General features: G+C 51.8%; 2 protein-coding genes across 4 annotated transcripts in view; one reads left to right on the forward strand and one right to left on the reverse strand.

Annotated features, from left to right (window-relative positions):
• Nucleotides 1-1,999, reverse strand: part of GALM (galactose mutarotase) — a 90,401-nt gene extending 88,402 nt beyond the window's left edge. Inside the window, exon 1 of the mRNA XM_075339489.1 lies at nt 1,950-1,999. The gene's annotated coding sequence lies outside the window, so the exon portion shown is untranslated. The remainder of the gene's footprint in view (nt 1-1,949) is intronic.
• The window catches only part of LOC142296184 (heterogeneous nuclear ribonucleoprotein L-like), a 180,344-nt gene continuing 155,670 nt past the window's right edge, over nt 1,782-26,455 (forward strand). For 2 of the 3 annotated variants that reach the window (XM_075339486.1, XM_075339487.1), the window contains exons 1-4: nt 1,782-2,243; nt 5,125-5,243; nt 12,721-12,958; nt 15,221-15,306. In XM_075339486.1, the coding sequence (XP_075195601.1) occupies nt 2,097-2,243; nt 5,125-5,243; nt 12,721-12,958; nt 15,221-15,306 (590 nt within the window). In that variant the 5' untranslated portion in view covers nt 1,782-2,096. The remainder of the gene's footprint in view (nt 2,244-5,124; nt 5,244-12,720; nt 12,959-15,220; nt 15,307-26,455) is intronic. The other variant, XM_075339484.1, reaches the window with a different exon arrangement.

Here is a 26,455-nt window from a genome sequence, read left to right on the forward strand (position 1 = left end):
CACAGCCGCCAGCCGGTGACTGGAGAGAGCCGCGCACACACAGCCGCCAGCCGGTGACTGGAGAGAGCCGCGCACACACAGCCGCCAGCCGGTGACTGGAGAGAGCCGCGCACACACAGCCGCCAGCCGGTGACTGGAGAGAGCCGCGCACACACAGCCGCCAGCCGGTGACTGGAGAGAGCCGTGCTGTACACAGCCGGTGACTGGAGAGAGCCGCGCACACACAGCCGGTGACTGGAGAGAGCCGCGCACACACAACCGCCGGCCAGTGACTGGAGAGAGCCGCGCACACACAGCAGCCAGCCGGTGACTGGAGAGAGCCGCGCACACACAGCAGCCAGCCGGTGACTGGAGAGAGCCGCACACACACAGCCGCCAGCCGGTGACTGGAGAGAGCCGCGCACACACAGCCGCCAGCCGGTGACTGGAGAGAGCCGCGCACACACAGCCGCCAGCCGGTGACTGGAGAGAGCCGCGCACACACAGCCGGTGACTGGAGAGAGCCGCGCACACACAGCCGGTGACTGGAGAGAGCCGCGCACACACAGCCGCCGGCCAGTGACTGGAGAGAGCCGCGCACACACAGCCGCCAGCCGGTGACTGGAGAGAGCCGCGCACACACAGCCGCCAGCCGGTGACTGGAGAGAGCCGTGCACACACAGCCGCCAGCCGGTGACTGGAGAGAGCCGCGCACACAGCCGCCAGCCGGTGACTGGAGAGAGCCGTGCTGTACACAGCCGGTGACTGGAGAGAGCCGCGCACACACAGCCGCCGGCCAGTGACTGGAGAGAGCCGTGCACACACAGCCGCCGGCCAGTGACTGGAGAGAGTCGCGCGCACACACAGCCGCCAGCCGGTGACTGGAGAGAGCCGCGCACACACAGCCGCCAGCCAGTGACTGGAGAGAGAGCCGCGCACACACAGCCGCCAGCCGGTGACTGGAGAGAGCCGCGCACACACAGCCGCCAGCCGGTGACTGGAGAGAGCCGTGCTGTACACAGCCGGTGACTGGAGAGAGCCGCGCACACACAGCCGGTGACTGGAGAGAGTCGCGCTGTACACAGCCGGTGACTGGAGAGAGCCGCGCACACACAGCCGGTGACTGGAGAGAGCCGCGCACACACAGCCGGTGACTGGAGAGAGCCGCGCACACACAGCCGCCAGCCGGTGACTGGAGAGAGCCGCGCACACACAGCCGGTGACTGGAGAGAGCCGCGCTGTACACAGCCGGTGACTGGAGAGAGCCGCGCACACACAGCCGGTGACTGGAGAGAGTCGCGCGCACACACAGCCGCCAGCCGGTGACTGGAGAGAGCCGCACACACACAGCCGCCAGCCGGTGACTGGAGAGAGCCGCACACACACAGCCGCCAGCCGGTGACTGGAGAGAGCCGCGCACACACAGCCGGTGACTGGAGAGAGCCGCGCTGTACACAGCCGGTGACTGGAGAGAGCCGCGCACACACAGCCGCCAGCCGGTGACTGGAGAGAGCCGTGCTGTACACAGCCGGTGACTGGAGAGAGCCGCACACACACAGCCGGTGACTGGAGAGAGCCGTGCTGTACACAGCCGGTGACTGGAGAGAGCCGCGCACACACAGCCGGTGACTGGAGAGAGCCGCGCACACACAGCCGCCAGCCGGTGACTGGAGAGAGCCGCGCACACACAGCCGGTGACTGGAGAGAGCCGCGCACACACAGCCGGTGACTGGAGAGAGCCGCGCACACACAGCCGGTGACTGGAGAGAGCCGCGCACACACAGCCGGTGACTGGAGAGAGCCGCGCACACACAGCCGGTGACTGGAGAGAGCCGGGGCCGTTCTCCCACTCTGTACATGTACAGCACATCCTGTAGCTGGGACATCACATAACCGATGGGTGGTGACGTCACACGGGAGCCGCGCACACAATGACCCATCTTCCTCTCTCACCCGGGGCTCCCACTGACCTTCGGGAAATTGTTACTTAGCAACAATCTCTTCCGGTTTCCTTGCCTCTGCCTTCACGATTAGCTCCTCCCTTTCCTCTCTGATCACGTGACCTTTTTCGGACTCACCAGCTTTTACCGTCAGCGCGGGACAAAGACGCCGAAGAAATGTCATCAGAAGCCACCGAGACACTGGAGAGCCAGCCCAAGAAGCCGAAGAGCGAAACGGAGCACGGGGAGCGACCGGAGGCGCCGGCCGTAGAGAGCGTGGCCCCGGCCGTAGAGAGCGTGGCCCCAGGGCCGGCCGTCCAGGGGGTAATGTCTCCATGCGTCCTGCAGGCAGGCAGTGCCGGCTGTGTGTGTGCACTGTGCCTCTAGTCTATGTATATCTATAGATGCAGTCAGTGTGCCAGTTTTGGGTACAGAGCGGCGCACAGGCCGGGCACTAGCCTCATCTGGCTTTTCTGGCCCATTGGTGCAGGTCTCACCCTCCCCGGGTCCGGTGCTGAGCTCCTCTGTTTTGTTTGCAGCCCTAATGTCACGTCAACAGTGCTGCAGACAATCACCGAGGTACTGCAGCCATCTGCTCAGCCTGAGCTGCTGAACTGCGTGATTGGCTGCAGCGTTGTTGAGGTAATGTCAGTGCTGCAGACAACAACAGACCGGGGAAAAATAATTTTTTTTACTGGTTCTTAAAATTAGGTAAATATGTCCTCAGAGGAACAACACGTAACAAGTTACACTGTCATTTATTACAGCACCACCACAATGTGTTGTGTCAGCGCTGGAATGTCTTTAAATGTGAGTCCCCGACCCCCGTCTGAGGCCTCAGTCACGTACCGGGGACACGGACGCATGTAGAGCCGTTGAAATCAATAGGTCTGCACACATGGCTGTGTTTTCACAGGGCCCATATGTCTGTGTGGAGCATGCCTGTGTCCATGTGCTCCACACAGCGACATGTCCGTTTTTCCTCGGCAGCACAGGTGTCAAACGGACCGCACACGGATGTGATCTGCGTGACACGTCCCGGAGGAAACACAGGTCACGTAAAAATAGAGAATTTTATACTTACCTGTCTGGTGCTGCTGTCACTTGCTTCCGGGTCCTGCTCATTAACCTGATGCATATTCACTGCACTCACCACGGACCCAGAAGCAACTGCAGCATCGTAGATAGGTAAGGGGTGCTTCACACACAGCGAGCTCACTGCCGAGATCGCTGCTGAGTCACGCTTTTTGTGACGCAGCAGTGACCTCATTAGCGATCTCACTGTGTGTGACAATGAGCAGCGATCTGGCCCCTGCTGCGAGATCGCTGCTCGTTACACACAGCCCTGGTTCGTTTTCTTCAAAGGCGCTCTCCCACTGTGACACACAGATTGCTGTGTCTGACAGCGAGAGAGCGACGAATGAAGCGAGCAGGGAGCAGGAGCCGGCCCTCTGACAGCTGAGGTAAGCTTGTAACCAAGATAAACATCGGGTAACCAAGGTGGTTACCCAATATTTACCTTAGTTACCAGCCTCTGCAGCTCTCACGCTCCCTGTGCTGCCGGCTCCGGCTCTCTGCACCTGTAGCTGCAGCACACATCGGGTTAATTAACCCGATGTGTACAGCAGCTAGGAGAGCAAGGAGCCAGCGCTAAGCAGTGTGCGCGGCTCCCTGCTCTCTGCACATGTAGCTGCATTACACATCGGGTTAATTAACCCGATGTGTACTGTAGCTAGGAGAGCAAGGAGCCAGCGCTCAGTGTGCGCGGCTCCCTGCTCCCTGCACACACAGCTAAGCGGTGTGCGCTGGTAACTAATGTAAACATCGGTTAACCATACCCGATGTTTACCTTAGTTACCAGTCTCCGCAGCTTCCAGACGGCGGCTCCGTGCAAGCGCAGCGTCGCTTGCACGTCGCTGCTGGCTGGGGGCTGTTCACTGGTCGCTGGTGAGATCTGCCTGTTTGACAGCTCACCAGCGACCATGTAGTGATGCAGCAGCGATCCTGACCAGGTCAGATCGCTGGTCGGATCGCTGCTGCATCGCTAAGTGTGAAGGTACCCTAAGTATACCAGCTTATGTTGTCCGTGAGCTATGAGAATGTCACACAGATAGCATGGGAACAGCACACGTAATGAAAATGAGGGGTGAGTCTTATAATCGGAAAGCACCTTACCAGGAGGTGGTGGAGAGGAGTTGCATTAGACAGGCGGCTGGCTGCGATACAGGGGCATCCCAAAAATGTCAACAGGGGGGGGTTCAAATACTGGTGGCGGCACGTGCTCCCGCTGTCACAACAAGAGCAAAAGATGCGAGGGTGCATGCGCTGCTCTCTCAGCTGCAAAATAGCAGGAGCTAAAACGATCTTTACAAAGGTGGTGCCGGAGATAAGCGCTATGAGCAGGCGCCAACTGTGACGCCATCCTAGTGACTAGTAAAATTACCATAGAGAACAGAGAGAGGGAGGAACAACAGGCGGGGGGGGGGGATCTATATCAATACCCACCCAGATATTATCTGATCCTCAGCTGCTGTCACTCAAGAAGCTGCCAAATTTTTTAAGCTTCACTTTCATGGATTTGAAAGCCTAAACATCCGAGCTGACCACTAACGGTATGTAGAGAATCAGCCTGATTATAGGTTATATATGAAAATCCTGGTGATTGGTTCCCTTTAATGGGCACAAAGTCTCACAGACCCACACCAAATATCTTGTAGAAAGCTTTTCCCCATAAAAGTGGAGCTACTCGCTTCAGCAGCAGGTGGACGGACTCTAAATCTATAGGCATTAATATAGAATGGGCTGTCATAGGTGTCCCATTAGACTATAGTTCTATGAAAAGGGATTATAGCTTTACTTGATGTATAAATTGATCCTGGGAATGTTATGCTAGACTATCTCCAGCTTCAGAAGACGTACCTTAAAACCACAGTAAAAGTTTTAGGAAGCTTATTGCAGAATTATCAAGCTGTGTTTTTGTAAGCTACATTTATTAACATTAGGGTAATTCTGGATACTTGCCTTGATGTCTATGGGGATGTAATGTACAGTACGTTGGATAGTATTTCTCTATTTGTCACACCTATCTAGGCTGCATTTGCACATGAATTGAACGTTACATGTAAGTGATTATTGATATGTAACTGCTTGTTACCTAGAAAAATGAAGTTTAGTTTTAATAATTAATTTCTCATGTTTTTTACAGGAAGAAGATGGAAACTATCACAAAGAAGCAATCTCTCCAGTAGTTCATGTTCGAGGGCTCTTGGAGTCCGTGTTGGAAGCGGACCTGGTGAAGGCAATCGCTAAATTTGGCACCATATGGTAGGTGAGCTTACATACGTTTTATTATACTTGGTTATATAGGGCCATTAGTTCCACAGACATCATCATCACTGTCCCCATTGGGGCTCACAATCTAAATTCCCTATCAGTATTTCATTGGAGTGTCGGAGGAAACCGGAGAACCTGGAGGAAACCCATACAAACTCCTCGCAGATGTTGTACATTGTGGAAGTTGAACCCAAGGACCCCAGCGCTGTAAGACTGCAGTGCACACATTTGATTATTTTTTTTTTTTTTCCGTTACGTACAGGACATATTTTAACATACAGTACTGGCTGCCATTGTAATTAAAGGGATCTTGCATGTTAAACACAATCTCTTTGTGAGCGAGACTGCTATAATTTCTGTCCCTGTAAAACTAAAATGTAAAATATGGGTACAAGGCAGCCACTAGGTAATATTTTTTGCCTGAATGCTAAAACGATTGTTTATTTATATTTTCTTTATCGTTCCTTTGGGAGACCCAGACCATGGGTGTTTAGCTTCTGCGTCCAGAGGACACACAAAGTACTACACTTAAAAGTGTAGCTCCTCCCTCTGAGCTTATACACCCCCTGGTAGCCAGTCCTAGCCAGTTTATTGCTTTGTGTCAGGAGGCATACATCCACACATGCATTCTCATCTGATTTGTTTGACTTTTGGAAAGAGTTTGAAGAAAAGCGGGTCCATGTCTGGACTCCCGGCATCTCCCTTCTCACCCCACTGTGTCGGCGGTGTTGTTAAGGTTGATATACAAGGCTGCAGCCTTACATGCCGCGCTCCTTCACCATCCCTTCTGGGTTCTGGCTTGAAGTGGGAGCCAGCACGGTCTCCATGCCTGGCAGGAGTCCGGTCTCCATCCACAGCCCCTTGAGGATTCTGTTGGACCGGAGCACTCATCCCCAGGGACTGCCCTGACAAACGCTTTCCAAAGCGTGGTTCTGATGACCGGTTTCCATTTCCACCTGAGGTGGTCAAGGAGTGGTCTCACTCCCCAAAGGTAGACCCGCCGGTGTCTAGGCTATCAGCCCGGACCGTTGTGTCGGTGGCTGACGGCACCTCACTTAAGGATTCCACTGACCGTCAGATTGACCTTCTGGCCAAATCTGTGTATGAAGCTGCGGGGGCCGCGTTTTCCCCGACTTTTGCAGCAGTGTGGGCTCTCAAAGCCATCTCTGCTTCTCTAGAGGAGATGCATTCCCTCACCAAGGAATCTATGCCTGAGATGGTTACCTTAACTGCTCAGGCTTCAGCTTTTTCATCTTATGCCATGTCTGCCATGCTAGAGGCTGCTCACCACACTGCGGTGGCTTCAGCTAATTCTCTTGTTATCCGCAGGATTTTGTGGCTTTGAGAGTGGAAGGCAGATGCTTCTTCCAAGAAGTTTCTTGCTGGGCTCCCTTTTGCTGGTTCACGGCTGTTTGGTGAACAGCTGGATGAAATCATTAAAGAAGCTACTGGCGGGAAGAGTACTTCCATGCCACAAACCAAGACCAGGAAACCCGTCCAGGGTAGGAATCAATCGAGGTTTCGTTCCTTTCGTTCCTCCAACTGGTCATCCTCTAAGCCTTCCGCCTCGTCCGCTAACTCAGCCAAGGATCAGAAATCCAACTGGCGCCCAAAAGCGCGTCCGCAGAAGACCGCAGGAGGTTCTGCCACTAAGGCAGCTTCCTCATGACTCTCGGCCCGCTCCAGCCACGTCCTTAGTCGGTGGCAGGCTCTCCCACTTTGGCGACACTTGGTTAAAGCAAGTCTCCGATCAGTGGATGAGAGACATCATATCTCACGGCTACAGGACAGAATTCTCTTCCAGCCCTCCAAACAGATTTTTTCTCTCAACTCCCCCCTGCTCCAAGGCCGCCGCCTTCTCGCAGGCCGTGGCGTCCTTGCAGGCAAACGGAGTGATTGTCCCAGTTCCCGCTCAGGAACGGTTCAGAGGTTTTTACTCAAATCTCTTCCTAGTTCCAAAAAAGGACGGTACCTTCCGGCCCATCCTGGATCTCAAGCTTCTCAACAAGCATGTCCGAGTGCGGCATTTTCGCATGGAGTCTCTGCGATCAGTCATTGCCTCTATGGCCCAAGGGGAGTTCCTGGCGTCCATCGACATCAGAGATGCCTATCTACATGTGCCAATCGCAGTGTCACATCAGCGTTGGTTACGTTTTGCGATAGGAGAGGATCATTTCCAATTCGTGGCTCTCCCCTTCGGGTTAGCCACGGCCCCTCGGGTATTCACCAAGGTCATGGCGGCAGTGATTGCGGTCCTGCACCTCCAGGGGTTAGCAGTGCTTCCTTATCTGGACGACCTTCTGGTCAAGGGTACATCCAGCGCAGACTGTCAGCGGAGTGTTTCGCTCACTCTCGCCACCGTAGCCCAATTCGGGTGGATTGTCAATCTTCCCAAATCCACTCTGACTCCGACCCAGAGTCTCACGTACCTAGGGATGCAGTTCGAGACTTTGCCGGCACTTGTGAAGTTGCCCTTAGACAAACAGCTGTCACTCCGGTTGGCGGTGCGCTCTCTCCTGAGGCCCCGCCGTTATACCCTCAGGCGTCTGATGCAGGTGCTGGGTCAAATGGTGGCCTCCGTGAAGGCGGTTCCCTTTGCCCAGTTCCATCTGCGTCCTCTGCAGCTGGACATTCTCCGCTGTTGGGACAAGCGGCCTTCCTCCTTACAGAGGTTAGTGGCTCTGTCGCCACGGACCAGGAGCTCTCTTCAGTGGTGGCTTCGACCCCCTCTCCCTGTCCCAAGGGCGCTCCTTCCTGACTCCGTCCTGGGTGATTCTCACCACGGATGCCAGCCTATCCGGCTGAGGAGCGGTACATCTCCACCACAGAGCACAGGGCACTTGGACTCCGTCCGAGTCAGCCCTTTCAATCAATGTGCTGGTAACCAGAGCTGTGCTTCTAGCTCTCCTAGCCTTTCACCACCTGTTGGCGGGCAGGCACATTCGAGTCCAGTCGGACAACGCGACAGCGGTTGCCTACATCAATCACCAAGGCGGGACACGCAGCCGCCTGGCAATGTTGGAGGTCCAACGCATTCTTCAATGGGCGGAGGACTCCAAGGCCACCATATCCGCAGTCCACATCCCTGGCGTAGAAAACTGGGAGGCAGATTATCTCAGCCGTCAATCCGTGGACGGTAGCGAGTGGTCCCTGCACCCGGCAGTGTTTCAGTCAATCTGCCGCAAGTGGGGCACTCCGGACGTGGACCTAATGGCATCCCGTCACAACAACAAGGTTCCGGTTTACATGGCTCGCTCCCACGATCCTCAGGCCTTCGCCGCGGACGCTCTGGTTCAAGACTGGTCCCAGTTTCGTCTGTCCTACGTGTTTCCCCCTCTAGCTCTCTTGCTGAGAGTCCTGCGCAAGATCAGAATGGAGGGCCGTCGAGTCATCCTCATTGCACCGGACTGGCCCAGGCGAGCTTGGTATCCGGACCTGCTCCAACTGTCCGTGGAGATGCCGTGGCATCTTCCGGACCGTCCAGACCTGCTCTCGCAAGGTCCGTTTTTCCGCCCGAATTCTGCGGCACTCAAATTGACGGCGTGGCTCTTGAGTCCTGGATTTTGACGGCTTCTGGTATTCCTCCTGAAGTCATCTCCACTATGACTCGGGCCCGTAAGTCTGCCTCTGTCAAGATCTATCACAGGACTTGGAAAATTTTCCTGTCCTGGGGTCGCTCTTCCGGCCATTCTCCTTGGCCATTCTCGTTGCCGACCCTTCTGTCTTTTTTACAGTCCGGTCTGCAGCTAGGACTGTCCCTCAACTCTCTCAAGGGACAAGTCTCAGCTCTATCAGTGCTTGGTCCTTGGATCCCTGGGACCTTAACTTGGTCCTCACGGTATTGCAGAAACCCCCTTTCGAGCCCCTTAGGGAGATTTCTTTGTATCGTCTTTCTCAAAAGGTGGCCTTTCTAGTTGCCATAACTTCTCTCAGGAGAGTCTGTGATTTGGCTGCGCTCTCCTCGGAGTCACCTTTTTTGGTTTTTCACCAAGTCAAGGTAGTTCTCCGTCCGACCCCGGACTTTCTTCCTAAGGTGGTCTCTCCCTTCCACCTTAACCAGGATATTTCCTTGCCTTCCTTCTGTCCGGCCCCTGTTCATCGCTTTGAGAAAGCGCTGCATACTCTAGATCTGGTGCGTGCTCTCCGGATCTATGTGTCTCGCACCGCAGCGCTTAGGCGGTGCACCTCTCTTTTTGTGCTAACTACAGGGCGGCGCAAGGGTCTCTCTGCTTCTAAGCCGACCTTGGCCCGTTGGATTAGATCGACCATTTCGGACGCCTACCAGAGTACTCAGGTGCCTCCCCCGCCGGGGATCAAAGCACACTCGACCAGAGCTGTCGGTGCCTCTTGGGCTTTTAGGCACCAGGCTACGGCTCAACAAGTCTGTCAGGCTGCCACTTGGACTAGCCTGCATACCTTTTCGAAGCACTACCAAGTGCATGCTCGTGCTTCGGCAGATGCGAGCTTGGGCAGACGCATCCTTCAGGCGGCTGTCGCCCACTTGTGAAGTTAGGCTCCGCCTACTTCTTAATTTTTTCTGTTTATTCCCACCCAGGGACAGCTTTGGAACGTCCCATGGTTTGGGTCTCCCATAGGAACGATAAAGAAAAAGAGAATTTTGTTACTTACCGTAAATTCTTTTTCTTATAGTTCCGTATTGGGAGACCCAGCTCCCTCCCTGTTGCCTGTTGGCAATTTTCTTGTTCCGTGTGTTATCACCGGCTGTTGTCGTGGACAGAGTCTCCGGTTGTTCCGGTTCTTACTCGGTTCTACTTGTGGGTGGCTATTCTCCTTCAGCTTTTGCACTAAACTGGCTAGGACTGGCTACCAGGGGGTGTATAAGCTCAGAGGGAGGAGCTACACTTTTAAGTGTAGTACTTTGTGTGTCCTCCGGAGGCAGAAGCTAAACACCCATGGTCTGGGTCTCCCAATACGGAACTATAAGAAAAGAATTTACGGTAAGTAACAAAATTCTCTTTTTTTTAACTTTCACTGCCCTGTTAGCATTTTAAAAGGGATGTTTCTTAAGAAACATTCCTTTTCACCTTGGCCACGAAACAGCTAGAGACTGTTTTCTTCTGGAATAGTCTTCAAGAGACCTAAGAAATGACTTGTAGGTTTTTTGCTCCCCCGTGTCATTTGTGCAGCAACAGTTTTATAACGCTAATGCAAGGACAAAGATATTGACTACTTCTAGGTATAACTGGGGCACATTTGAGATGGACGGCGACGAACTGGAAGTTGTAAAGGGCTTCAACTTATTCGGATCAGTGATCGCTAAAGATGCAGTATCGAAAGCGGAAGTTAATAGAATAGCTATGTGCAAATTCACAATGAAGTCAATGGATAAGGTCTTCAAATCGTGGAAAATTTCACTGGTGACGAAGTCACGGCTCATACATAGTTTGGTAGTCATTGTCGTAATGTATAGAAACTGGATAATAAAGAAACAAGACAAAAGAATCAATGCCTTCGAAATGTGTTGTTGAAGAAGGATGTTATCAATACCATGGATGGCATGAAGAATAGGGATGATCGAATACCTCAAAGATTCGGCTTCGCGAAAATCTGACGAATAGGTCGCCGCTATGCGAATATTGGATGTGCAATGTAAGCCTATGGGAAGCCCGAATAGTTGCGAATAGTTGTTGTTCGGGTTTCCCATATACTTACATTACGCATCGAATAGTCGAATAGCGGCGACCTATTCGGCAAATATTCGCGAAGCCGAATATTTGATTTTGTTCTTCATTAGGGATGATCGAATATCAAATCAATTTTGGAACAAATCAAGCCAAATGTCACTCGAAGCAAGAATCACCAAGGTACAACTTGACTACTTTGGACACCTCACATGTAGAGAGCAATCACTGGAGAAGGACATCATGGGTGGAAGAATAGAAAGAACAGGGTGAAGAGAACGACCGAGAACCCAATGGCTTGATACTATCAAGATAACGGTGGAGAAGACCCTGGTAGACCTATCTAGGCTTGCACAAAATCGATCCTCCAACATATCGTTCATCCATCAAGTCGCCATGGCTTAAAATTGAGCGAGAGGCCATTTAAAAAAAAAAAAAAATTGCAAGTAGCCTCACTGATCTTGTCTTGCCCTCGGTATGGATTGCTCAGTATTCAGGGGATAAACAATTCTAAAATGTGCCAAATTTATCACAACAATTCATGTTTGCTACATCGGTGTAGTGTGAGTTTACACCACATATTGTTTTAGTGGATCAGACTTGGCCAGTTATGTCTATATAGTCCATGAAAAACAGAAGGCATTAATTTGTCAGTTTTGCATTGTTTTTTTTGTTTGTTTTTAACTGAGACTTTCTATAGTGTCCATAGAAGAAAATGTATAGATAGTGTACCCCTTTCAGTTTCATAAAAGATAGGGAAGGGTTGGGGAAATGGATGCAAAATAATGCAAGGGCACATGGGGAAAAAAGTTTATTTTTAACAGGTGTAAACGCAGAAATGGATATGATAATTTAAGTATTACCGGGGTAATTCCCTTTAACTTTTTTTTTTTATTTTACAAGTTAAAAAAAAAACTTAAAAATCCTTATATGGGTCAAGCACTGACTCTCAACTACTGCTCTGGTGTTTGGCTGCAGCCACTGTCATATTGACTGCAGTCAGGCACTGAACACACATTACTGTATGTACAGCGCCACTGAGCTCTTGATTGGCTGCCGTCATTGACGTCACTGTTGAAGCTGATCAACAAGCATTGGGGCAGCGGCAGAAAGGAAGCATTTGACTTTGGGAGGGTAATTAGTTTACAAATGACTGAACCTATGGACAAAAAAACCCCCCAAAAACCTGAAAAGGGACAACCCCTTTAGTTAAGGCTAGTTTCACACTTGCTTTGGACGGCTTCCGTTGCTATCCGCAGCCTTGAGGAATTACGGTAACAGTTACAGGAAACCGTTATATTCCTCATAGACTTCTATTAGCTACGGATAGCAACGGATGGTCTTGCAGTGCATCCGCCCCGCAGCGCATCAGTTGTTTTGACGCTGACCGTCAGTGAGCGTCGGGCGGATGGAACGCTACATGTAGTGTTTTTCTGCACTTGGCGGAGTGTCAAAAAAACGCAACCTGCAGGAATCCGTTTGGCGTCCGTTGTTTTTATAATGGATGCCTATGGTGGCGGATTCCGTTAGAATCCGTCATTTGACGGATTCCGTTAACGCAGCTGTCTTTACACAACTGCGCATGCTCAGATGTGTAAAGTCAAGGAAAACAACCTACAACGGATTGCGTTATTTTGTACGATCTGTACCATGCGTTGTGCCACTATATGCAACGCATCCGTTGCATACGTCACACAACGCAATGCTACGGATCCCGTCCAACGCAAGTGTGAAACTAGCCTAATCCAAACATCAGTAGAGCTGACTGGTCGTATTATTAGTGTTTGTTTTATAATGCTTATTATTTATTTATTTTTTGTCTTTAGCTATGTGGCGATGATGCCTTTCAAGCGGCAAGCTCTGGTTGAGTTTGAAAATAACGAATTCTCGAAATTGTGTGTGAATTCTGCTAAAAAGGAACCAATCTTCCTAGGAGGCCAACGGGCATACTTCAGCTACTCCTCCAGCAAAAAGATTAGCAGACCGGCAGGCATCGAAGACACCTTTGGTGGGAGTAATGTTCTTCTTGTTTCCATCCACAATGCAGCCTATCCAGTTTCAGTGGTAAGTGAGAGAAATGTATGCATCAGACCATGTAACTGGCATGGCCACTTTAACTGCCTTTTTGGTAGCCACACTGTTGATTAGCTGCCATTGTTGACATATAAAAATTGGAAACAAAAGACTGATTTAGACAATTTTCAGTCATCCATCAGCACGTTTTTAGAACACGGAGCATGGCAGATGCCAATCTAATGCTGAATATCTGCCACACTTGAGTTATTTTTAAATCCTCGTCTGATTGTGGCTGAAAAGTAATTTTATGCCAAGCAGATGTACCTGGGCAGGTGGTCACGTGACTGCAATTGTGCTATATACATGTTCATGGCCCGAACCCGAAAAGTTGGTGCAGCCTTGCTCAATACAAATATATTGAGTTAGGCCGTGTCCACTAATGGCCACTGCTTTGTCTGTGATGCCCACACTATACACTTGTATCGAGCGAGACCGCGCCCACTAGTCTTGGGCTCTGGCCGGGAGTGTGCATACCTCATTCTTGTGGTCACATGACTGCCATTCCTGGGTCGAAAACCGGCAAATCATTGCAGCGCAGACTGGGTGCGCTGGTAGAATTTATAAGCGGAAAAGAAATTGTCCCGAGCGCTCCTCATTTTCTACATGTGTCAATAAGGGGGTGAGGGGGAGACTAATACTTGATTGGTAAGGGCTGATAACATGGGGAAGAGTTTCACCAAAGGCTGCACATGAGCACTGATTGCATGGAGTGTGATCTGTCTTCCGGCTCTTTCACTGTAAGAAAATCGGGAAGTAAAGATTATGCTGCTCCATGTCTTCAAGTCAGTGACTCTGAATATTGACCCTGGAATCAAGTTACTAGAGCAAGAACGTAGATCTTGGTGTCGTCATATTTTAGCCACAATAAGCATTTCAAGTTAAGACGTATTTATTTCATAAATTTGTTTGTACCATGAAAACTGTTGTGCTATGAGTGTCAAGAATGACACACTTCAATTGTTCCATATAGTAGTGATAACAACAGACCTGAATTATATTTGCAAGTAGTGGCCTTACACACGTGGCCGATGCAGTGGCCATATACCACCCCGTACTTGCCATACCTCAATGATGGCACACTTGGAGAAAAAGACGTGAATCACACATCCCAAAATTATACTTTGATCTAAAGCCGCTAGGCAAAAATTAAATACCTGAACATGAGGTTCTTGGTTTAACATCTGATCAGACAGTATGAAGCCCACTGCCACGTGACAGTGAACCTCTGACTGGGTCCGTAATCTATGCCTTAAAGGAGCGGCGCCGTGCGCCAATCACTGCTGCAGCGACAATGCCCCAGCAGGGCATGTGACCTGGTGCCTCACAATACCCATGCTGCAAGGCAGAATCCCCATGACTCCAGATCGGCCCGCCGATTCAAAACCACCACTACAATGGCCGCTACACAGCGCCAGCACCCTGTGAAAGGAGCTGTACACCCACCTTCCACAAGCGTCCAGTGTGTAAACTGGGAGCAACAATGGCAGAACCACTATTTGCATTCTCCTAATAATTAAAAACGCCTGTGTCTTTTCTTTGCTCTCAGTTCACTTTCTGGGCGCTGGTGGAAGGTGAGTTATTCAGCTCCTTTCCCAAAATGTGGGTGCTATGTGGCGGACATTTTTGCAGTGATTTTGTGACTGTGGGGCGGTGTGGCTTGGAGTCTTGGGAACTCAGTGCTGTAGTACGGGCACTGTGAGGTACCAGGTTACCTCCCCTGCTGGTGCATTGTCGCTGCGGCAGTGATTGGCACACAGCGCCACACCTTTCAAGGCATAGAATAGGGAACCACTCAGGTTCGCCGTGACGTGGCAGTGGGCTTCATACATTCTGATCAGAATGGTAAACTAAGAACCTCATGTTCAGGTATTTACATTTTGCCTAACGGCTTTAGATCAACTTATGAATTTTGGATGTGCGGCCGTGACTTTTTTTTTCACCTCTGATCCTGCACTGCTGTCCTCATTATTGGAGCAGCTCCTCTATATTGTCTGAGATCAGCATTGTAAAATGATCACCACTTGTGCTATAAGACAAATCTCTTCTGAAGAGACTGATGTATTATTGCATGACGAGGACCATGTCGCTGAATTATGTGACCCATATAACCATCAGAAGTTGTTCTTTGTAGCTTTTTATAGCATTTTCATCATTATATGTGCAAACAAAAGAAAAGCCACACTGTACTAAGGCAACTCTACATATGTGTGGACTGCATGTGTTATTAAATCGCCTGTCTTTCTTCCGTAGGATATTATTTATTCGATCTTCAACCCTGTAGGAAAAGTGGAGCGCATAGTGATCTTTAGGAGGAATACAATTAAAGCAATGGTGGAATATCCTTTCATGCAGGGGGAATTAATCTGATAAATATGGGGGCCTCACATACAACTTGCTTATACAAGTCTGTGATTTACCTATTTCTTAACAATTTCTTTATGGTTCCTATGGGAGACCCAGACAATGGTGTATAGCTTCTGCCTCCGGGGGACACACAAAGTACTACACTAAAAAGTGTAACTCCTCCCTCTGAGCTTATACACCCCCTGGAGAACCAGATCTAGCCAGTTTATCGCTTTGTGTTCAGGAGGCATACATCCACACATGCATTCTCATCTGATTTTTGATTTTTGGAAAGAGTTTGAAGAAAAGCGGGTCCAAGTCTGGACCCCCGGCATGTCCCTTCTCACCCCACTGTGTCGGCAGTGCTGTTAAGGTTGATTCCAAGGCTGGAGCCTTACATGCCGTGATCCTTCACCATCCCTCCTGGGCTCTGGCTTGAAGTGGGAGCCAGCACGGTTCTCCATGCTTGGCAGGAGACCGGTCTCCATCCGCAGCCCTTCAGGATCCTGCTGGACCGGAGCACTCATCCCCAGGGACTTGGAACCCTGCGTCTCAGCAAGCTAAGTACCTGAGACGTTTATATATTGGGGGTCCCTGTACTTTATTATTGTGGGAGAGTGTGCTGAGTGAGTTTTATGACATTTCAGGCGGGTTCTCTGGCTGTCGCCTGAGAACCGCGCCGATGGTGCCTGCGCGCCGGCCGCACCGCTCAAATTTAGGCCCCGGCTTTGCCGGAGGCCTAGTTTCGGTTTCACTGCCCTCGCATGTCATTCATGCAGAGGGACAGCGCGGCTCCGCCCAGCGGCCGTTCTGCACAGGGGAGGGACACTCCTCACTGAGTACATGTCTCCTCCCCTGTAAGTCTCTATGGCCCTCCAGATCCCGCTCCCAGAGTAAGTCCCGCCCCCTCTCTTCACTCCGGCGGCCATTTTCTCAGCGTTTTCCCTGCGATGAGCACTGGTCTGCAGCATCCCTACTGAGGTGCTTGGGGGTCCGGGCTTCGGGATCTGGAGGGCACACAACACCGCTCCAGCGGTCTGGTAAGCCACAACCTCTGGTTGTGGACCTCTGTATATACTCTCTGGGGGTCATTCTGGCAGAGCCCCCACTCCAGCAGCATGTCTCACACGAGGAGCAAGGCTCCAAAGCTGTATTCAGTATGCACTGCATGTAAGCTCCTACTGCCTGAACCGAGCACCTATCCACATTGTGATGCCTGCTCTAACCTGACGATGCCTCAGCCTGGAATCGCCCCCCCCAGTGGTCTCTCAGGCTGCTCCGGTCCCTGGGCTGAACCCCCGGCTTGGGTAGAATCCTTTTCTAGGTCTATCTCCCAGTCTTTTGCCGACTCCATGGGCCAGCTGTCCATGACTTTGCTGAACATGCATCAGCCCCCTTCACTGGGTGCCTCTGCTGCTAGGGCTCTCTCAGGACCGGAGCTCACAGAGGATTCATCATCTGGTCTCAGACCCCGTCCTCCTAAAAGGAGACGCAGGGCTCCCTCTCCTTCCTCGTCCCGCGGCTCTGTTTCAGAAGCTGACTCGCAGGACGAGGAGGATGCCTTTACAGGGGGCTCGGAGGCTAACTCCATGGGCCCCATTGATCTGTCCGAAAGTGACTCAGATGTTAGTGATTTGATTGCGTCCATTAATTCTGTACTGGATCTCAATCCGCCAGTATCAGAGGAACAACCCTCTCTGGCAGAAAAGCACCAGTTTACCTCGCCTAAGAGGACAAAGAGTGTGTTCTTTAACCACTCCAGTTTTCAGGCCGCTGTGACCAAGCCTAGGGCCTGTCCTGACAAACGCTTCCCAAAGCGTGGTTCTGATGACCGTTTTCCCTTTCCACCTGAGGTGGTCAAGGAGTGGGCTCATTCACCAAAGGTAGACCCCCCCCGGTGTCTAGACTCTCAGCCCGGACCGTTGTATCAGTGGCTGATGGCACCTCTCTTAAGGATTCCACTGACCGCCAGGTTGACCTTCTGGCCAAATCTGTATATGAGGCGGCAGGGGCCTCGTTCTCCCCGACTTTTGCAGCAGTGTGGGCTCTCAAAGCCATCTCTGCTTCTCTAGAGGAGATGCATTCCCTCGCCAGGGAATCTATGCCCGAAATGGTTACCTTAACTTCCCAAGCTTTTTCATCCTATGCCATGTCTGCCATGCTGGAGGCTTCTCACCGCACTGCGGTGGCTTCAACTAATTCCCTCGCTATCCGCAGGATCTTGTGGCTTCCAGAGTGGAAGGCAGATGCTTCTTCAAAGAAGTACCTTGCCGGACTCCCTTTTGCTGGGTCCCGGCTGTCGGGTGAACAGCTGGATGAAATTATTAAGGAAGCTACTGGCGGGAAGAGTACTTCCATGCCACAAACCAAAGCCAGGAAACCTGTCCAGGGTAGGAATCAGTCGAGGTTTCGTTCCTTTCGTTCCTCTAAGCCCTCGGCCTCGTCCACTAACTCAGCCAAGGACCAAAAATCCTTAAGGAATAACGTTTGGAACTCCATTCTATGTCTGAACTGGGTGCAAAAAACCTAAAAAACATCACTATGGGGAGATAATGTATGCACACCAGTGACTATGGAAGGGGAATACATGCAATAGCAGAAACTGCCGTGTGAATACTGACATGAAAAATTCAATAGCTATGTGTAAGAATGAAATGTGAAAAATGGAACCTGCATTACTGCCATGAATATATGAATAAAGAGAAATTTAGCTACTGAATTGATCAATGCAATAGAGCCCCAACACTACGCCAAAGTATTTCTCAATAATAGAAATACTTTGGCGTAGTGTTGGGGCTCTATTGCATTGATCAATTCAGTAGCTAAATTTCTCTTTATTAATATATTCATGGCAGTAATGCAGGTTCCATTTTTCACATTTCATTCTTACACATAGCTATTGAATTTTTCATGTCAGTATTCACACGGCAGTTTCTGCTATTGCATGTATTCCCCTTCCATAGTCACTGGTGTGCATACCTTATCTCCCCATAAGGACCAAAAATCCAACTGGCGCACAAAAGCGCGTCCACAGAAGACCGCAGGAGCTGCTGCCACTAAGGCAGCCTCCTCTTGACTATCTGTCCGCGCCAGCAACGTCCTTGGTCGGTGGCAGGCTCTCCCACTTTGGCGACCTGTGGTTTCAACACGTCTCCGATCAGTGGGTGCGGGATATCATCTCCCACGGCTACAGGATAGAATTCTCTTCCAGCTCGCCAGACAGATTTTTTCTGTCAACTCCCCCCTGCTCCAAGGCCGCCGCCTTCTCTCAGGCCGTGGCATCCTTGCAGGCCAACGGAGTAATTGTACCGGTTCCCGCCCGGGAACGGTTCAGAGGTTTCTACTCAAATCTCTTCCTAGTCCCCAAAAAGGACGGTTCCTTCCGGCCCATCCTGGATCTCAAGCTTCTCAACAAGCATGTTCAGGTGCGGCATTTTCGCATGGAGTCTCTGCGGTCAGTCATTGCCTCAATGACCCAAGGGGATTTCCTGGCATCCATCGACATCAGAGATGCCTATCTGCATGTGCCAGTTGCAGTTTCACACCAGCGTTGGCTACGTTTTGCAATCGGAGAGGAACATTTCCAATTCGTGGCTCTTCCCTTCGGGTTAGCCACGGCCCCTCGGGTATTCACCAAGGTCATGGCAGCAGTGGTTGCTGTTCTGCGCCTCCAGGGGTTGGCAGTGATTCCTTACCTGGACGACCTTCTAGTCAAGGCTTCATCCAGCGCAGACTGTCAGCGGAGTGTCTCGCTCACTCTCGCCACTCTAGCCCAATTCGGGTGGCTTGTCAATCTGCCCAAATCCACTCTGACTCCGACCCAGAGGCTCACGTACCTAGGGATGCAGTTCGAGACTCTGCCGGCACTTGTGAAGTTGCCCTTAATCAAACAGCAGTTCCTCCAACTGGCGGTGCGCTCTCTGCTGAGGCCCCGCCCGCTATTCCATCAGGCACCTGATGCAGGTGCTGGGTCAGATGGTGGCATCAATGGAGGCTGTTCCCTTTGTCCAGTTCCATCTGCGTCCACTGCAGCTGGACATTCTCCGCTGTTGGGACAAGCGGCCTTCCTCCTTGCACAGGTTAGTGGCTCTGTCGCCACAGACCAGGAGCTCTCTTCAGTGGTGGCTTCGGCTCCTCTCTCCGTCTCAGGGGCGCTCCTTCCTGGCCCCGTCCTGGGTGATCCTCACCCCGTGGTGCCAGTCTATCCGGCTGGGGAGCGGTATGTCTCCACCACCGAGCACAGGGCACTTGGACTCCGTCCGAGTCAGCCCTCTCGATCAATGTCCAGGAAACCAGAGCCGTGCTTCTGGCTCTCCTAGCTTTTCACCACCTATTGGCGGGCAAGCACATCCGAGTCCAGTCAGACAACGCGACAGCGGTTGCCTACATCAATCACCAAGGCGGGACACGCAGCCACCTGGCAATGTTGGAGGTACAACGCATCCTTCAATGGACGGAGGACTCCAAGTCCACCATATCCGCAGTCCACATCCCAGGCGTGGAAAACTGGGAGGCAGATTATCTCAGCCGTCAAACCGTGGACAGTGGCGTGTGGTCCCTGCATCCGGCAGTGTTTCAGTCAATCTGCCGCAAGTGGTGCACTCCGGACGTGGACCTAATGGCATCCCGTCACAACAACAAGGTTCCGGTTTAAGTGGCTCGCTCCCACGATCCTCAGGCATTCGCCGCGGACGCACTGGTTCAAGACTGGTCCCAGTTTCGTCTGTCCTACGTGTTTCCCCCTCTAGCTCTCTTGCCCAGAGTTCTGCGCAAGATCAGAATGGAGGGCCGTCGAGTCATCCTCATTGCTCCGGACTGGCCCAGGCGAGCTTGGTACCCAGACCTGCTCCATCTGTCCGTAGAGGTGCCGTGGCATCTTCCGGACCGTCCAGACCTTCTCTCACAAGGTCCGTTTTTCCGCCATAATTCTGCGGCTCTCAGATTGACGGCGTGGCTCTTGAGTCCTGGATCTTGACGGCTTCTGGTATCCCCCCTGAAGTCATCTCCACTATGACTCGGGCCCGTAAGTCTTCCTCTGCCAAGATCTATCACAGGACTTGGAAAATTTTCCTTTCCTGGTGTCGCTCTTCCGGCCATCCTCCTTGGCCTTTTTCCTTGCCGACCCTTCTGTCCTTTCTACAGTCCGGTCTGCAGCTGGGACTGTCCCTCAACTCTCTCAAGGGACAAGTCTCGGCTCTGTCAGTGCTGTTCCAGCAGCGTATCGCCCGGCTGGCTCAGGTCCGCACCTTCTTGCAGGGCGCGTCTCACATCATTCCGCCTTACCGGCGGCCCTTGGATCCCTGGGACCTCAATTTGGTTCTCACGGTTTTGCAGAAACCCCCCTTTGAGCCTCTTAGGGAGGTTTCTTTGTTTCGTCTTTCACAGAAAGTGGTCTTTCTAGTGGCCATAACTTCCCTCAGGAGAGTCTCTGATTTTGGTTTTTCATCAAGACAAGGTGGTTCTCCGTCCGACTCCGGACTTTCTTCCTAAGGTGGTCTCTCCTTTCCACCTTAACCAGGACATTACCCTACCTTCCTTTTGTCCGGCTCCTGTTCATCGGTTTGAAAAAGCGTTGCATACTCTGGATCTGGTGCGTGCTCTCCGGATCTATGTGTCTCGCACCGCTGCTCTTAGGCGGTGCACCTCTCTTTTTGTGCTAACCACAGGTCGGCGTAGGGCCTCTCTGCTTCTAAGCCGACCTTAGCCCGTTGGATTAGGTCGACCATTTCGGATGCCTACCAGTGTTCTCAGGTGCCTCCCCCGCCGGGGATCAAGGCACACTCGACCAGAGCTGTCTGTGCCTCTTGGGCTTTCAGGCACCAGGCTACGGCTCAGCAAGTCTGTCAGGCTGCCACTTGGACTAGCCTGCATACCTTTTCAAAGCACTACCAAGTGCATGCTCATGCTTCGGCAGATGCGAGCTTGGGCAGACGCATCCTTCAGGCGGCTGTCGCCCATTTGTGAAGTTAGGCTCCGCCTACTTCTTAGTTTTTCTGTTTATTTCCACCCATGGACTGCTTTGAGACGTCCCATTGTCTGGGTCTCCCATAGGAACGATAAAGAAAAAGAGAATTTTGTTTACTTACCGTAAATTCTTTTTTCTTTTTCGCTCCTAATTGGGAGACCCAGACAATTGGGTGTATAGCTACTGCCTCCGGAGGCCGCACAAAGTACTACACTTAAAAGTGTAAGGCCCCTCCCCTTCTGGCTATACACCCCCCCGTGGGAGCACGGGTCCCTCAGTTTTTGCTTTGTGCGAAGGAGGTCAGACACGCACGCATAGCTCCACTGTTTAGTCAGCAGCAGCTGCTGACTATGTCGGATGGAAGAAAAGAGGGCCCATACAGGGCCCCCAGCATGCTCCCTTCTCACCCCACTTTCTGTCGGTGGTGCTTGTTAAGGTTGAGGTACCCATTGCGGGTACGGAGGCTGGAGCCCACATGCTGATTCCTTCCCCATCCCCATTAGGGCTCTGGGCGAAGTGGGATTTTACCGGTCTCCAGGCACTGAGACCGTGCTCCATCCGCAGCCCCTGGAGAAGCCGCTGGATATGGAGCTGAGTATCGTCAGGGACATGGCCCTGCTCCGTCAAGGTACTCTGTGTCCCCGTGCATACGCGCGCACACCGCAGCATTGCTGGGTGTGTTAGTGCGCCGGGGACAACAGCGCTGCTGCGCTTGTGCCATTTCCTCACTTCAGCTTAGCTGAGTGGGTAGACTCAGGGAGAACGGTCGCGCCGGCCGCTGGGACTGCGACGCGGCTGGGACTTGTGGTGCGCCGGGGACTTCCGCGCTGACCGTGCATATATCACGGCCGCGCTTATTACTACAGTCCCCGGCTTTTGCGGCCTAGTTCGTTCGTTCCCGCCTTCGCACCTGCCAGTCAGGAGGAGGGCGGGACGCTGTACAGAGCATCAGCGCTGAGGGCTGGAGTCTTTTTTACATACTCCAGCCCTCACACCAGGCACAGTAGGACGCAGTTTCCCGCACTTTGTTTGTGGCACGCCCACGGTCCGCCCCTCTTCACAGAACGCCGGCAGCCATTCCTGCCTGCACGCTGAGCTGCAGAGGGGAGACGGGGAGACCCAGACACGGGATTCTACGGCCTCATACCCGCTGTTCAGCGGGCGGTAAGCAGCCTCAAGGGCTCACCCCCACTTGTGCCGTTTGTATACTGAGTATTTTGTGTTTGCAAATACTTCGTACTGTACGGTCGCTGGTGATTCTCGGCTATATACCCTCCTAGATTACAAGGAGGCAACAGCATGTCGTCCGCAAAACGCAAGGGTGCCAAGGCACAGACATTATATGCTGCCTGTACCGCATGTGGGGCTGCTCTACCGGCAGGTTCCACTGACCCCCATTGTGTGCAGTGCTCGGCCCCTGTGCAACTTGCACAGCCGGGGCCTCTGCTGGACGTGACCCAGGGTGTACCACCTGTGAATGCTGTCCAGGTGACAGGAACGGAGTTTGCAGCTTTTGCTGACAGATTGTCTATGACCATGTCAAAGATTCTTGAAACATTGCAGTCTAGACCAGTAACTCATTAAGGAATAACGTTTGGAACTCCATTCTATGTCTGAACTGGGTGCAAAAAACCTAAAAAACATCACTATGGGGAGATAAGGTATGCACACCAGTGACTATGGAAGGGGAATACATGTAATAGCAGAAACTGCTGTGTGAATACTGACATGAAAAATTCAATAGCTATGTGTAAGAATGAAATGTGAAAAATGGAACCTGCATTACTGCCATGAATATATGAATAAAGAGAAATTTAGCTACTGAATTGATCAATGCAATAGAGCCCCAACACTACGCCAAAGTATTTCTCTACGTTGGGGTCCCTAGCTTGTGTGTGTCCTCTCATGCAGTTAAAAAACTTACCGTGTATGGGGAGCTGAGACCCAGGCTATATATACGATGTGGATTGGCAATAGGTGTGTATGGGGAGGGTTCGTTAGTTTTTCGTTTGTGAACCCTCCCCATACACACCTATTGCCAATCCACATCGTATATATAGCCTGGGTCTCAGCTCCCCATACACGGTAAGTTTTTTAACTGCATGAGAGGACACACACAAGCTAGGGACCCCAACGTAGAGAAATACTTTGGCGTAGTGTTGGGGCTCTATTGCATTGATCAATTCAGTAGCTAAATTTCTCTTTATTCATATATTCATGGCAGTAATGCAGGTTCCATTTTTCACATTTCATTCTTACACATAGCTATTGAATTTTTCATGTCAGTATTCACACAGCAGTTTCTGCTATTACATGTATTCCCCTTCCATAGTCACTGGTGTGCATACCTTATCTCCCCATAGACCAGTAACTCAGACCATGGACACTGTGGCATCATTTCTCCCTGGTCCCCCTCAGCTGGAACACTTCCAAGCTCCGGGGGTGTCACATGCACCCCAGGGTGACGATTCTGGCTCGGACGACAGTCCCAGACAACCTAAGCGGGCTCGTTATGAGGGGCCCTCAACTTCGTCTCACTGGTCAGGATCCCAGCGGGACGAATCTATGGGTGATGAGGCGGATGTAACTGATCAAGATTCTGATCCTGGGACCGCTCTCAATCTGGATACACCGGATGGTGACGCCATAGTGAATGATCTTATAGCGTCCATCAATAGGATGTTAGATATTTCTCCGCCAGCTCCTCCTGCGGAGGAGGCAGCTTCACAGCAGGAGAAATTCCATTTCAGATATCCCAAGCGTAAATTAAGCACTTTTCTGGACCACTCTGACTTTAGAGATGCAATCCAGAAACACCACGCTTATCCTGAGAAGCGGTTTTCTAAACGGCTTAAAGATACACGCTATCCTTTTCCCCCTGACGTGGTCAAGGGTTGGACCCAGTGTCCCAAGGTGGACCCTCCAATCTCCAGGCTTGCAGCTAGATCTTTAGTTGCAGTAGAAGATGGAGCGGCACTTAAAGATGCCACTGACAGGCAGATGGAGCTCTGGCTGAAATCCATCTATGAAGCTATTGGAGCGTCGTTGGCGCCAGCTTTCGCAGCCGTATGGGCACTCCAAGCTATTTCAGCTGGGCTTATACAAGTCGACTCGGTCACACGTACATCTGCCCCGCAGGTGGCACCATTGACCTCTCAAATGTCTGCATTCGCGTCTTACGCGATTAATGCTGTCCTGGACTCTACGAGCCGTACGGCGGTGGCGTCAGCCAACTCCGTGGTTTTGCGCAGAGCCCTGTGGTTGAGAGAATGGAAAGCAGATTCTGCTTCCAAGAAGTGCTTAACCAGTTTGCCTTTTTCTCGTGACCGATTGTTTGGGGAGCGTTTGGATGAAATCATTAAACACTCCAAGGGTAAGGACTCATCCTTACCTCAACACAGACAAAACAAGCCCCAACAAAGGAGGGGTCAGTCTGGTTTTCGGTCCTTTCAAGGCTCAGGCAGGTCCCAATTCTCCTCGTCCAAAAGGACTCAAAAGGATCAGAGAGGCTCAGATTCTTGGCGGACTCAGTCACGCCCAAAAAAGACAGCAGGAAGAACCGTTACCAAGACTGCTTCCTCATGACTTTCAGCCTCCTCTCTCCGCATCCTCGGTCGGTGGCAGGCTCTCCCGCTTTGGCGACATTTGGCTGTCACAGGTCAAAGACCGTTGGGTGAGGGACATTCTGTCTCACGGGTACAGGATAGAGTTCAGCTCTCGTCCTCCAACTCGTTTCTTCAGAACTTCCCCACCGCCCGACCGAGCCGATGCTCTGCTGCAGGCGGTGGCCGCTCTAAAGGCGGAAGGAGTGGTGACTTCCGTTCCTCTTCAGGAACAAGGTCACGGTTTTTACTCCAATCTGTTTGTGGTGCCAAAGAAGGACGGGTCCTTTCGGCCCGTCCTGGATCTAAAGTTGCTCAACAAACACGTAAAAACCAGGAGGTTCCGGATGGAATCTCTACGCTCCGTCATTGCCTCAATGTCTCAAGGAGATTTCTTAGCATCAATAGACATCAAAGATGCTTATCTTCACGTGCCGATTGCGCCAGAGCATCAGCGTTTTCTACGCTTCGTTATAGAAAGCGAACACCTGCAGTTCGTAGCGTTACCTTTCGGGCTGGCAACAGCCCCTCGGGTCTTCACCAAGGTCATGGCAGCAGTAGTAGCTGTCCTGCACTCGCAGGGTCACTCCGTGATCCCGTATTTGGACGATCTACTTATAAAGGCACCCTCTCAAGAGGCATGCCAACACAGTCTGAACGTGGCACTGAAGACTCTCCAGAGTTTCGGGTGGATTATCAACTTTTCAAAGTCAAATCTAACCCCGACCCAATCACTAACATATCTTGGCATGGAGTTTCATACTCTCTCAGCGATAGTGAAGCTTCCACTGGACAAGCAGTGCTCTCTGCAGACAGGGGTGCAATCTCTCCTGCAGAACCAGTCCCACTCCTTGAGGCGCCTCATGCATTTCCTAGGGAAGATGGTGGCAGCAATGGAAGCAGTCCCTTTCGCGCAGTTTCATCTGCGCCCTCTACAATGGGACATTCTCCGCCAATGGGACGGGAAGTCGACGTCCCTCGACAGGGATGTCTCCCTCTCTCAGGCAGCCAAGGACTCTCTCCGATGGTGGCTTCTTCCCACCTCATTGTCAAAAGGAAAGTCGTTCCTACCCCCATCCTGGGCGGTGGTCACGACAGATGCGAGCCTATCAGGGTGGGGAGCAGTGTTTCTTCACCACAGGGCTCAGGGTACGTGGACTCAGAGAGAGTCCACCCTTCAGATCAATGTTCTGGAAATCAGAGCAGTCTATCTTGCTCTGCGAGCCTTCCAACAGTGGCTGGAGGGCAAGCAGATCCGGATTCAGTCGGACAATTCCACAGCGGTGGCGTACATCAACCACCAAGGGGGAACACGCAGTCGACAAGCCTTTCAAGAAGTCCGGCGGATTCTGACGTGGGTGGAAAACACAGCATCCACCATATCCGCAGTTCACATCCCAGGCGTGGAAAACTGGGAAGCAGACTTTCTCAGTCGCCAGGGCATGGACGCAGGGGAATGGTCCCTTCACCCGGACGTGTTTCAGGAGATCTGTCGCCGCTGGGGGATGCCGGACGTCGACCTGATGGCGTCACGGCACAACAACAAGGTCCCGCTTTTCATGGCACGGTCTCACG

This window comes from Anomaloglossus baeobatrachus, chromosome 3 (assembly GCF_048569485.1).
Source record: "Anomaloglossus baeobatrachus isolate aAnoBae1 chromosome 3, aAnoBae1.hap1, whole genome shotgun sequence".
Classification (NCBI taxonomy): Eukaryota; Metazoa; Chordata; class Amphibia; order Anura; family Aromobatidae; genus Anomaloglossus; species Anomaloglossus baeobatrachus.